The sequence below is a fragment of the Trachemys scripta genome, chromosome 1 (assembly GCF_013100865.1).
Source record: "Trachemys scripta elegans isolate TJP31775 chromosome 1, CAS_Tse_1.0, whole genome shotgun sequence".
Taxonomy (NCBI): domain Eukaryota; kingdom Metazoa; phylum Chordata; order Testudines; family Emydidae; genus Trachemys; species Trachemys scripta.
The window spans coordinates 313169105-313183083 of record NC_048298.1 but is presented as its reverse complement, the minus strand read 5'-3'; the positions used below and the strand labels follow the sequence as shown (position 1 = coordinate 313183083).

General features: G+C 41.9%; 1 protein-coding gene across 1 annotated transcript in view; it reads left to right on the top strand.

The window, feature by feature from the left end:
* The window catches only part of DYNC2H1 (dynein cytoplasmic 2 heavy chain 1), a 372682-nt gene that overhangs the window by 282054 nt on the left and 76649 nt on the right, over window positions 1–13979 (top strand). The window contains exon 83 of the mRNA XM_034758872.1: window positions 6604–6720. Coding sequence (XP_034614763.1) covers window positions 6604–6720 — 117 coding nt within the window. The remainder of the gene's footprint in view (window positions 1–6603; window positions 6721–13979) is intronic.

The window sequence follows — 13979 nt, the reverse complement described above, 5'->3', positions numbered from 1 at the left end:
CCATTTCACTACAGACCAGTGTGTCTTCAGCACGTGGAATTGGGATACACTCTTCAGTTTATTTCTAACCCCTCCACATCTCCCTTCCACATCTGTTCTCAGGGACCACTCATGAGAAAATTATCCTTTGGGAGGTACAATCTCTCTGTCTGTTTGGAGCCATAGAAGAAGTTTCTCCTTTACATAGGGGAAACGGGTTTTATTCATGTTACTTCCTACTTCCAAAAGGAAATTGGGAGGTCTCAGATTCAAACTAGACCTGCAAGGGCTGAACAAATACATAAAGAAAATAAAGCTTTGCATGGTCACTCTGGTTTCAATTATCCCTTTCCTGGATCCTATTGATTGGTATGCTGCCCTTGACTTGAAGGACTCATACTTCCATGTGGCAATACATAAAAGACACAGGAGATTTCTTGGATTTATGGTCAACCAATCTCACCGTCAGTTTTCAGTCCTGCCATTTGGCCTTTCTGTGGCCCCATGTGTTTTTACAAAATGCATGGCAGTGGTGGCTGTGTTCCTGAGGAAATCAGAAGTTCAAGTGTTTCTGTACCTGGATGACTAGTTGGTGAAAGTCCAATCCAAGAGCCAGGTTTTATCCAGGGTGGCTAAGATACAGTCCACTTTCAGCTCACTGGGATTACTAATCAGTGAGGGAAAGTTTATCTGCTCACATGTTCAAATAGGGTTTATAGAAGCGGTCTTAGATTCTACAGAAGCCAGGCAATCATTCTGAAAACCAGGTTCTAGACAGTGCTGGCTATTTCGTCAGCTCTGAAGTCCCATCCTAGCATGACAGCATATAATTGCTTCAGTCATCTGTGTCACATGGCCTCACGTACTTATGTGGTTCTGCATGCCAGGCAGCAACTGGGAAGCTGCAGAGCTTGGTATAGTCCCTGATTCATCATCCACTGATTATGTTGGTTTAAGTGCCCACTCAAGTCCTAGCTTCTTTGGACTGGTGAATAGACCCATCCAATGTAGGAGTTGGTGTTCCTTTTGTTCCTCCACAACTTACTTTGACTCTGGTTACAGATGCTTCCACCTGAGGTTGGATAGCCCACCGGGGAACTCTGCAGACTTAAGATCTCTGGGTCTGTCTAGGATTTAGCTCTCCGTATAAATGTGAGATAGTTGAAAGCCATTCATCTAACTCGTCACACTTTCCTCCCCCACATCAAGGGACCATTATGATCTTCTATGGCCTGTGTTATACAGGAGGTCAGATTAGATGATCATAATGGTCCCTTCTGGCCTTAATCTATGAAAAGGGAAAGAATTTACTAGTTCTTATGGACAACACAGCAATGATATTCTATGTGTTGGGGAGGCTGTTTTGCTATTAGCTCCATCAGGATGCACCTAGCCACTATTTCTATCTTCCACCCTCCAATTGGTAATCCAATCCCGCGTCACTGAGATTGTTGAAGGGTCTGGACCAGTTATATGCCCAAGTAGAGAATCCTATTTCCCCTTGGGACTTAAACCTGGTGTTAGCAAAGCTCATGGGTCCACCCTTTCAACCAATGGCTTACCTGGTTTTGTGGCAGTTACCTTTGCAAGGAACGTAGGAGAATTGAGAGCCCTGGTATCTGACCTGCTTTATACAGTCTTCTATAAGGACAAGTTACACTTACACCATCATCCAAAATTTCTCACTTCAATATCAATCAGGCAATGTAGTTACTAACTTTCTTCTCTAAGCCTTGTGCTCATAGTGATGAGAAGAGACTACACACAGGTTGTTAGAGCATAAGCATTTTATTTCGATGAGACCAAACTGTTTAGGTCCTCCTCACAACCGTTTGGGATGAGATTGGAAGGCTCTTCATCGTGTCTGCAACTACCACAAAGAATCTCATCATGGATTTCCTCGTGTATATGTTTTTGCTCTGACGTGGTCAATGTAATTCCACTGCACAGAGTGCTAGCATATTCATCGAGCTCACATGCAGCCTCTGCAGCCTTTCTAGCTCTAGTTCCTATACTGGATAGTTGTAGAGCTGTAATTTGGTTTTCAGTACATACTTTTGTTTCTCAATATGCCATTTCTCAGCAGTCTAGAGATGATGCCAGATTTGGACATGTAGCCCTTCAGTCATTATTCAAACACCAGTCCCACCTCCAGATTGAATTGCTTTTGAGTCACCTCAAATAGAATGAACATGTGCACTCACTGGAAGAAGAAAGAACAGTTACTAACCTGTTCCATAACTGTTCTTAGAGATGTGTTACACATGCCCATTCCATGCCCCAGCCTGCATCCCCTCTGTATTGCAGTCTGTCCAGTAAGAAAGAAGCAAAGGGGCTCAGGAGTGGCTCTACTCTTTTATAGAGGATGCATGCGGTGCCTCCATTGGATACTGCTAAGGGAAAAATCTCTGAAGGAAGTGCACTGGGCGCACACACACACACACACACACACACACACACACACACAGGAATGCACATGTGCAACATGTTGAATAACAATAGTTACAGAACAGGTTAGCAACAGATTTTTCCCCCCAAATAGTTGAAGCTGAACATTTATATTAATCAAATTATTTGAATTACAACGAAACATTGGGTTTTGTTAACGTGATTGACAAAATAATCACATATGTTTGTGCAACTTTGAAGAAAAAGTATGCAATGCTCATATGAAGTGCTACCTGAACTATCAGGTTAAAAGTGAATTTGACAAAAATCTTTTAGTTCATTGCACATGCTCTGAGACAGCCATACAAAAACAAAATTATAGAATGAGAATTATAGCTAGAGCAAATTATAGCTAGAAGGCACAAAATTATGGTTATGAAATTTATTCACTATCAGAATGTTTGTATGTGTTCAGAATGACACATGACAATCCTGAAACACATTGTAAACACACTATGATCAAAAGATTATACAGTAAAAGCTGTTTTATCTGGCACTTCACCAACCAGAAAGCTCTATAAACCAGCATTTATGATCTTCATTGAAATTCCGGTTTATAGTCTGTTTGGCACAGGGCCAGCAGGGGGTTGGGGCATGGGAGGGGGTGTGGAGCATGGGCTCTGGGAGAGAGAGTCTGGGTGTGGGAGGGGACTTGGGGCAGTGGGTTGGGGCATGGGAGGGAGTGCGGGGTGCCGGATCTGGAGGGCACTCACCTCGGGTGGCTCCCTGCAAGCAGTGACCTGTCCCAGCTGCTCCTAGGTGAAGATGCAGCAGGCAGCTCTGCATGCTGCCTCCACCCACAGGCACTGCCCCCACAGCTCTCATTGGCCATGGTTCCCAGCCAATGGGAGCTGCGGAGCTAGCACATGGGGCGGGGGTAGCATGCAGAGCCGCCTGCCGCACCTCCGCCTAGGAACAGCTGGGACAGGTTGCTGCTTGCGGGGAGCCACAGGTGAGCGCCCCCCAGATCTGGCACCCTGCACTCACTCCCGTGCCCCAACCTGCTGCCCAGAGCCCTCTCCTGCACCCAAACTCCCTCCCAGAGCCCGCACCCCCTCCGCCTCCCCCATCCCGAGCCCCGCACCCCCCCCACACACACACACCCAAACTCCCTCCATCCAGTTAACTGAAATTTTTCACCCCCCATTCATAGAATCATAGAAGATTAGCGTTGGAGGAGACCTCAGAAGTCATCTAGTCCAACACCCTGCTCAAAGCAGGAACAAGCCCAACTAAATCATCCCAGCCAGGGCTTTATCAAGCTGGACGTTAAAAACCTCTAAGAATGGAGATTCCACCACCACCACCTCCCTAGGTAACCCATTCCAGTGCTTCACCACCCTCCTAGTGAAATAGTTTTTCTTAATATCCAACCTAGACCTCCCACATTGCAACTTGAGACCACTGCTTCTTGTTCTGTCAGTTGCCACCACTGCGTACTGCCTAGCTCCATACTCTTTGGAATCCCCCTTCAGGTAGTTGAAGGCTGCTATCAAATCCCCCCTCACTCTTCTCTTCTACAGACTAAATAAACCCAGTTCCCTCAGCCTCTCCTTGTAAGTCATGTGCCCTAGCCCCCTAATCATATTCGTTGCCCTCTGCTGTACTCTCTCCAATTTGTCCACATCCTTTCTGTAGTGGGGGGCCCAAAACTGGACACAATACTCCAGATTGGCCTCACCCAGTGCCGAATAGAGGGGAATAATCACTTCCCTCAATCTGCTGGCAATGCTCCTACTAACTAGACATTGAGCCATTGATCACTACCCGTTGAGCCCGACGATCTAGCCAGCTTTCTATCTACCTTATAGTCCATTCATTCAATCCATACTTTTTTAACTTGCTGGCAAGAATACTGTGGTAGATGATATCAAAAGCTTTGCTAAAGTCAAGATATATCACATCCGCCTCTTTCCCCATATCCACAGAGCCAGTTGTCTCATCATAGAAGGCAATCAGGTTGGTCAGGCATGGCTTGCCCTTGGTGAATCCATGTTGACTCTTCCTGATCACCTTCCTCTCCTCCAAGTGTTTCAAAATGGATTCCTTGAGGACCTGATTTTTCCAGGGACTGAGGTAAGGCTGACCGGTCAGTAGTTCCCCAGATTCTCCTTCTTCCCTTTTTCACAGATGGGCACTATATTTACATTTTTTCCAATCATCCGGGACCTCTCCTGATGGCCACAAGTTTTCAAAGATAATGGCCAATGGCTCTGCAATCACATCAGCCAAACTCCGTCCGCAAATTAGCAAAAATAGGGAATTCCTGTAAAGATGGAAGTGATGAAAAATAGGAACAGACAATTTTCAAGAATATTTAATTAAATAAGTTTCTTGGTTAAGTACATACTCCTTGAATTTGAAAACATATTGATAATTTCAGTTAAAAGAATTAAGAACAAAGTGATAGTTTTCAGTTCTGTACTTTTTCAGATACATTTAATCAAGCCATTTACCCTAAGTATTAAATGTAGGCAAGCAGTAAGAGGTGAGCACTGTAGTGTGCTTTTTGCAGGCAGACTTCTGTGCCTGAGTAAAAGTCTCTTTTCCACTATAAGATGCAGGATCAGGACCAATGTATTTTATTGTGACATTCTCTGACCCAAGTCAGATAACAATGTTCCTTAGGACTTTGTGTTGTTACAATTCAAGGTAATAATGAAACAAAAACAATTTTTCCTCATTTATGCTTTCTACTGTACAGTCCAAAAGGATAACACGTTGTTTTGATTTACTTTTCTTCAAAAATTTTGAGGAACTAAAACATTAATATTAAATAAAATGGGGAATTTTCCACAAAAATTTAAAGCCTTTTTTAGCCTAATTAAAAACATATGAAGCCTTTGCCACTCTGTATGTTTCTCTGAAGTTCTTACTCATTTTCTGTCATGTTTGGCAAATTTAAAACAAGAATAAATGATAGTCGATATTTTAAAAGTTAAAACGACACTTCCATGCTCTACCAATTAATGATGCCTCATGCTGTAGCAAGGCTGATAAATTAGATGCTGATGTTTTGGTTCAGCCAAAGCAAATGAAAATAATTTATCAGGGAAACAAAAGAAAATGAAACACTGCATCATTACACATTTTTCAAGATTAGAAAATCAATCAAAAATGCAGAAACAACTTGACTTTAAGTGCATGATTGTGAATGCAACAATTAAATAGTCCAATCCTTTTGAAAGATGAATGTACTTTTTATTACAAACTTTAGTTCTTTGAAGTCAAAGACAAGAGTCACATGATTTGGAAACAATAAAGGAATTGACTGTCTAAACTAACATATCAACAGAAGATCATCTGGCATATTCAGCAAAACTGTTACCTTACGTGTAGTGTCAGAGGCATACTGCATTGCCATCGAGGAAGATTAATTACAAAAATATCTTTAAAGGGAATTCAACAGCTGTGCTGTAAAAGTGAAGAATCCTGAACGTTGGGATGAAATATTGGCCCCACAGACATTCATGTGTGTTCTGCTATTGACTTCAGTGGGACCAAGAGTTCACCCTAGATATTTACAAACACAGAAGGACTAAGGGTGAATTTCCCAGCACTCCATTACATTATTCCTGTGCTAAATTATAACTCCAATTCATCATCCATATTGTCATAAACATTTTTATTTTTCTCTTTCCTTCAAATAAATGGAGAATAGTTTGAGCAGGCATGGGTAGCTAAGTAAACAACAGAGTCCAACTGCAAAATAAGAATAAATGAGTTTTAATTGACTATGTCCCTTCAGAGATGTGCATACCTAAAGTTGTGCCTTCATTTGTACAGAGCGCTGTTAAGGTCAGAATTTTGAACCTTGTTGTATATTTTAGGAAAAAGAGATGCTTTAATTAATTACAAACCTCATTGGTGTTTAAGTTTATAACTGGACTCTAGGAATGTGACAGAGGTAAGGACAATGCCAAGATTTTTTTTTTAAATGAATAGGGCTCAAATAATTAGCAGAACTGGGTCTAGGGATGACTTGTGTTTGGCTTAGATCACAATATTAAAAATTAATTGTACACAAAATTGTACAAAACTGGACAAATTTCAGTTCATTTGCTTCTGTGTTGTATTTTTATAAAGGAGGAAGTTTGTGTTTCTCTCTTATTTCTAATCCTGTTCAAGATTTGCATATATATGGCCTTCCCCTTATATTATCTTCTCATTTTTCAGGTCATTTCACAGCTTCGAATCCTGAGCAGGTCAGTAACTGCTGGCTGCAAATTTGACAGAGAAATCTGGTCTAATGAGCTCTCTCCTGTTCTCAACTTATGGAAGAAACTTAATCAGGTAAGAAAACCGCTTGTTAAAAAGACTACTATTTCTCTTCAGAAGTACATACTAATTTTTAAGATTTTTTTTAATAATGGGACACTACAACAATAATGTAAAATGTATTTGAAATAAGAAGTATCATGAGGAATACATACAGTTGGATTAGAGATAAAGTCCACATTCAGGATGATAATCATCTTCACTGTCAATCTTTTCTTCATATTGATGTGACTGCACAGTCCCAACGTTTGTGAATCAGATCTCCTATGTGGCTTTGAAACCTACAGTAAAATGTGTAAGTCTCAAACTCCATCTGCTCATTTTCTGTGGCATCTGGTAGAGATTATTTTAGATTTTAAAACATTGCAATTATAATTAAGAAACCACTGACTCTTTGTGCAACTGTTCCCCACTCATCTCCCATGTGTCTCAAGTTCAAGGTATAATTATTAAAATTTATTTGAGATGTATGTAAATGAAATGCTTGTAGAGCACCGACACTGATTTTTCTGTGTAATATTGCCATAGTACAGAACGGTAGTTCCTGTAAGGAATTAGTAATTTTTTTAAAAAATCATAATTGAAGTTGTAAATAATGCTATTTATTTCTATAATCTGGGAAAAGATTAGGGGCCAGATTCACCAGTATACTCTGATTATTTTGAATCACACCTGAAGTGCAGGAGCTATAAACATCGGTTAGCTGGCCAGCTAAAATGGGTTTACAGCACAATCAGCCTGAGCAAGCAAGAGCATACTGGTGAATCTGGCCCTAGATCTGTATTGCCTTCAAACGTATCAACATTACACACAATGCTCTTTTGCATGAAACTGGCAAATCACCTCACTACCACTCATTAATATTGAATTAATTGTGATACTAGTTATGACTATATGAAAATCGTTATGATCACTCTAGGGGAGGGAAAGGATTTTTCTTAGCGTTTCAAAAGTCTGATAGTTTTCACCTGCCAAGCACTTAAAAAAATCATTTACATCTACAGTATGTTCTATTCAAAAATGTAATATCTGAAAACACTGTACACATAACAGTGAAATAAATAGATGCAATTTACATTATTGTTTATGCTAATATTTACATGACACATGGACAATTAAAAGTTCTGGGTTTTCTTTTTAATTACATTATTCATGTAACAGATATGTCAGTGTTTTTGTATATTTTAGCATAGCACTTTCTAACTTTTTTGTACTAGAGGGTTTTTTTAGTCATGTTTATATTAAGGTATTTTTTTTTTCCAAATACTTGATCAATATCTTGGGAATCTTAATTGTCTTGAAAGATACTCTAATTCAAACTTATAACAAATCCCAACATTTATTATGAATACTGTATTCTAAATGATGTCTCAGGACTAAACATGCAACTCCTAATCCATGAAATACCTCTGTCTATGATCTTTTAGACAGCAAAATTGTTTAACCTAGAGCTGTTTTAAGCATATGAGGAATTATTCTCTAGATGCTGTTCTCAGATAAGTTCTGTGGGTTCTAGTCACCCATACTCCTGCATTGTGTGTGTGTGTGTGTGTATATATATATATATACACACACACACACACACACACACACCCCCCGCTGGAGTTAAAATCAAGTGCAAAAATGCTGAGCGAGAGACATCCCTCTACTAATAATGGATTGGTTAGCAGAATAAAACTCAAAAGGTTGATACTTATGCAGAATGGTTGTTGTGAGTAGCCAGTGACGGGGCTGGATATCACAGGGGAATGCTTCAAAGGGGCTCGGAGACTGGGATGCACCTATGGTTAACCAGCAGGAAAATGTAAGGCCTGGCATAGCCTAGAGGAGATTTTTTGGGTGGTGAGTAAACTGGAGGTGTCAGGGAGTTGACACCCAGTTAAGCACTATCAAGACTCCCTCTCACTGGAGGCAGCGGTGGGGGAAACGTGACTTAGTAATGGTGACCCTGATAATCATCACATCCTTCTTTGAAAAGTTATTGGATGGAGGATGCAGTAGATGAGATATATATTGATTTCAGAAAGGCTTTTGATACAGTCCCACATGACATTCTCATAAGCAAACTAGAAAAATGTGATCTAGATGAAATTCCTATAAGGTGGGAGTACAACTGATTGAAAGGCCATACTCAAAGAGTAGTTATCATGGTTTGCTGTCAAACTGGGAGGATGTATCTAGTGAGTTGCTGCAGGGATTGTCCTGGGTCAGATACTTTTAATCATTTTCATTAATGACTTGGATAATGAAGTACAGAATATGCTTATTAAATTTACAGATGACACCAAGCTGCGAGGAAGCAAGCACTTTTAAGGAATAGAAGGGGAAAAGGACCTTGATAAATTAGAGAATTGATCAGAAATCAACAAGATGAAATTCAATAAAAACCAAGTACAAAGTACTACACTTAGGAAAGACATATCAAATGTGCCTCTACAACAGGGGATGGTTAGATGATAGTACTGTTGAAAAGAATCTGGGTGGATCACAAATTGAATATGAGCGAACCAACAATGGGATGCAGTTGCAAAAAAAGGGTAATATTCTGGGGTGTATTAACAGGAGTCTTTTATGTAAGACATGGGAAGTGATTATCCCACTTTTCTCTGCCCTGGTGAGCTATCAGTGGAGTAGTGTGGCCATTTCAGGGTACCCAGGCATGTTTAGTCTTGAGAAAAGATCATAGAAGGTCAGGGATCTCAGGAGGTCATCTAGTCCAACCCCCTGCTCAAAGCAGGACCAATTCCCAACTAAATCATCCCAGCCAGAGCTTTGTCTAGTCTGACCTTAAAAACCTCTAAGGAAGGAGATTCCACCACCTCCGTAGGTAACCCATTCCAGTGCTTCACTACCCTCCTAGTGAAAAAGTTTTTTCCTAATATGACTGGGGGGACCTAGTAACAGTCTTCAAATATCTTAAAGACGGTTATAAAGAGAGTGATCAGTTGTTCTCCATGTCCAGTGAAAGTAGGACAAGAAATAATTGGCTTAATCTTCAGAGAGTGAGATTTAGGTTAGATATTAGTAAAATCATTCTAACTATAAAGTTAGTTAAGAACTGGAATAGGCTTCCAAGGGAAGTTGTGGAATCCCCATCACTGGAGGTTAGACGACACCTGACAGGGATGGTCTTGGGCAGCCTCAGCACCAAGGGCTGGACTAGGCAATCTCCTGAGGTCCCTTCCTGCCCTGTTTTTCTAAGATTGTATGAGTTTTTGCTACCAAAACTCATTCACAGACTTTGCAAATGCACAATAAACTCATTTTCAGTTTTAAATAGAATTATTCAAAACACATACATCCAATTCCTGGCAACAGCTTTGAAATGCAAAATCCTAACTCTAATATCCTCTTTCCTTTTGGATTTTCAAACTACACCTATGTCTTTTAATCACAATGTTATTTGGCTAGGGTGGATGTAAAGTTTTTGCATTTGACTGTGTTTGTTATGAATTGTACGCGTGTGTATTTTGTGGTGGTTCTGTGTTTGAATTAGGGTTGCCAAGTGTCCATTTTTCAACCGCTAAAAGTCCAGTCAGTGGCGCAGTGGGGGTAAGGCAGCTCCCTGCCTGCTCTGGCACCGCACAGCTACTGAAAGGAGCTGGCATGTCCAGCTCCTAGGCACTGGAGCAGCCACAGGGGCTCTGCACCCTGTCTGCACCCCATTGACATATATGGAATACTCATTTAAGTAAGGTCTACTTAGATGAATGAAGGCTTACAATTTCAGTTTCACACTAATGTGAAATACACTAATACAGCTTTTTTAAAATGTTTTTATTTTTTTAAAAGTAATTGGAAATAAATGACAGCCAAGGAAACTGTGCAATTTCCCTTATGCATAACATTACTTATGCACCAACCTGCAATACAAGGTTTGACCTACATGGAACAGTCTAAGGGAGCAAAAGAGGATACGCCAATAAATGTCTTGACCAATTTTTCCCAGTTAGGCCAAAAGGGAGGCTACTTACTAGGCAGTGTGGCAAGGCACTGTCTCAGTCTCACTAGCCTCAGCTGCTTTTGTCCTTGGTGAGATAGGCTTGGGTAAAATAATCCCTCTTGGTGGCACAGCGGAAGTCCATTCCTTCTCTCCACCACTCTTTTTAGCTTGTTTTTCCTCCCTTATGGGAGGGAATGCAGCCTCCCCTCCTGGTGAGGCTCACTGTCTTGCTGCTCCTAACCTACTGGCAGTAGGATTCCTTCTCCTAACAGGGGAGAGTTTTAAAAGGTCTCAGGCAGCCATTAGTTGGAATCAGCTGATCCTAATTGACCTCAGGTAACTCCCTCTCAGCTGATCCTAGCTGATTCTCTGGTAACCCCTTCTCAGCTGAACTTGATTGACCTGTAGTTACTCCTCCTCAGTTGATAGACTGAGACTGTTTTCTACCCTGTCCCCTCCCCCCACCCCTTGCAGCTGTCTGTCCTGAGTTTATCACAGCGGTCTTCATCACTTATCTGGTAAATTACTTTTGATTTTTGTCTGGCTAGCAGTTGAAAATCATGTTTAATGGAACACAAATAAACACTGTTTGCCAAACAATCTAGGATTCTTTTTACACCCCAAACACTATAGAGAAGAGTTTTGTTGTATGTACTGTTTCTGTCTGTACACTCATATGTGGCACTGAGAATTTCCTTTCTCAGGTGCTTAGCTGGCTATGCTTGCTCCCATGTGCTGGATCTAACTGATGACCATATCTGGGGTCAGTAAGGATTTTTCCCCAGGTCAGATAGGCAGTGACCTTAGGGTTTTTTTGCCTTCATCTGCAGTGTGTGGGTCACTTGCTGAGATTATCTGGGTATATCTCACTTAATCAATCCTATGCTATTGCATGGGCCTCAGGCACTGATGCTTCTCAGTCCCTCCTGTTCTCTGCTGTGGTACATAATAGTCTATTTTCCTATGGGCTGTAATGTTTTTATCTAAATTTGGTTGCTGAGTTTAGTGTGTGGGTGCTAGGTGGTGGTGGTGGCCTCTGATATACAGGAGGTTGGACTAGATGATCTGGTGATCTCTTCTGGCTTTAAACTCTATGACTGTAAGCTTGCATGAAAGATTATTTGCAAGACAAAATACACCTATCATTGAATAAAATGCCAAACAAAAAATATTTTCTTCTTGTGCAATACTTTAAATGCTTTAGAAATTGTAATAGTAATTGTAAATAATACAATTCCAGAGTTAAGTAAAAATTGGTAATTGCAGAGGGAGAGTGAAATTATCAAGTAATCATTATTATACAAAAAGGGGCAAAGATCTTTTCAGCTAAGATTTGAAATTACATGAAAAGTCAATGAAACAGAGTTACAGGAAAATTGCTGTGTTCCCAAGAATGAGAAAATTTTGTGGGAGACAGAGATCATTGCTAAATGAAGAGAGAGGGACCAGGGAGTGGGAAAGTGAGCAAAAAGATCCATGAGATAAAATGACCTGAAATTAAAAAAGGAATCCTACAAAAAATGGAAACATGGAGTACAAGAGGAGTACAAATGAATAACACAAGCATGCAGGAACAAAATCAGAAAGGGTTAGGCACCAAGTGAGTTAAACCTAGCAAGGGACATAAAAGGCAGTAAGAAGTGGCTCTTTAAATTAGGGCTGTCACACGATTAAAAGGATTAATCGTGATTAATTGCTCTGTTAATAATAGAATACTATTTATATAAACATTTTTGGATGTTTTTCACATTTTCAAATATATGATTTCTGTTACAACACAGAATACAAAGTGTACAGTGCTCACTTTAATTTATTATAAATATTTGCACTGTAAAACAAAAGAGAGAGTTTTATTTTTGAATGCAGTTATTAAGTGAATTGAAAAATACTATGTAAAACTTTAGAGCCTACAGGTCCACTCAGTCCTCTTTCTTGTTCAGTCAATCGCTCAGACAAACAAGTTTGTTTACATTTGCAGGAGGTAATGCTGGCTGCTTCTTGTTTACAGTGTCACCTGAAAGTGAGAACAGGCGTTAGCATTGCACTGTTGTAGATATATACATGCCAGATATGCTAAACATTCATAACAGTGTGATTAAAACTGCAGTTAATCATGATTAATTTTTTTAATCGTGATTAATTTTTTTAATTATGTGAGTTAACTGCAATTAATCGACATCCCTACTTTAAATACATTAAGAGAAAGATGGGTGAAATGGGTCCTCTACTTAGCAGGGAAAGAGCTAGAAAAGAAGACTAAGTGGAAACCTGGTAACAGTCTTCAAATATATTAGGGGTAGTTATAAAAATTTACACTGGAGGTAGGACAAGTAGTAATGGGCTTAATCTGCAGCCAGGGCCGGCTCTAACTTTTTTTTGCCACCCCAGGCAAAAAAGAAGAGCGCCGTCCCACCGTAACACCCCCACCCCGCCAGCGCCACGGCAGGCCGCCCAAACCCCCGGAGCACTGGGGCGCTCAACCCCCCGAGCGCTGCGCCGCCGAAACCCCCAGTCCCCTCCCCTGGAGCGCTACGCCGGGCCGCCCAATCCCCCGACCCTTGAGCACCTTGCCGGGCCGCCCAAACCCCCCGAGTTCCGCGCCGCGCCGCCCAAACCCCGCCCCCCGAGCGCCGCGCTGGGCTGCTCAAACCCCCGGAGCGCTGCACCGCCCAAATCCCTGCTCCCCTCCGAGCGCCTTGCCGGGCCATCCAAACCCCCCCAAGCGCCGCGCCTCGCCAGGCCGCCCAAACCCCTGAGTGCTGCGCCAGGCTCCCCAAACCCCTGGAGTGCCGTGCCGGGCCAGGCCGCCCAAACCCCCCCGAGCGCCGCGCCGCGCCCCCCCCACCCCCCCCCCCCCCCCCCGGCGCGCCGGGCCGCCCCACCCCCGCCCCCCCCCCCCCGCCCAAACCCCCCCCCCCCCCTTCGCTGCCCAGCCAAAACAAAAAAGAACCCCTCGAGCGCCACTCCTCCGAGCAAAAAATAAAAAAAACTAAAACACCGCGAACACCCCCGGCCACCGCAACATTGACTGCCCCTTCTAAGGTGCTGCCCCAAGCACGTGGTTGGTTGGCTGGTGCCTGGAGCCAGCCCTGTCTGCAGCAAGGGAGATTTAGGTTAGATATTAGGAAAAACTTTCTAACTATAATGGTAGTTCACCTCTGGAATTGGCTTCCAAGGAAGGTTGTGGAATCCCCATCATTAGAAGTTTTTGAAAACAGGTTGGACAAATGCCTGTCAGGGATGGCCTAGGTTTACTTGGTCCTGCCACAGTTCAGGAGGCTGAACTTTGATGACTTTTCGAGGTACCTTCCAACCCTACATTTCTATGTAT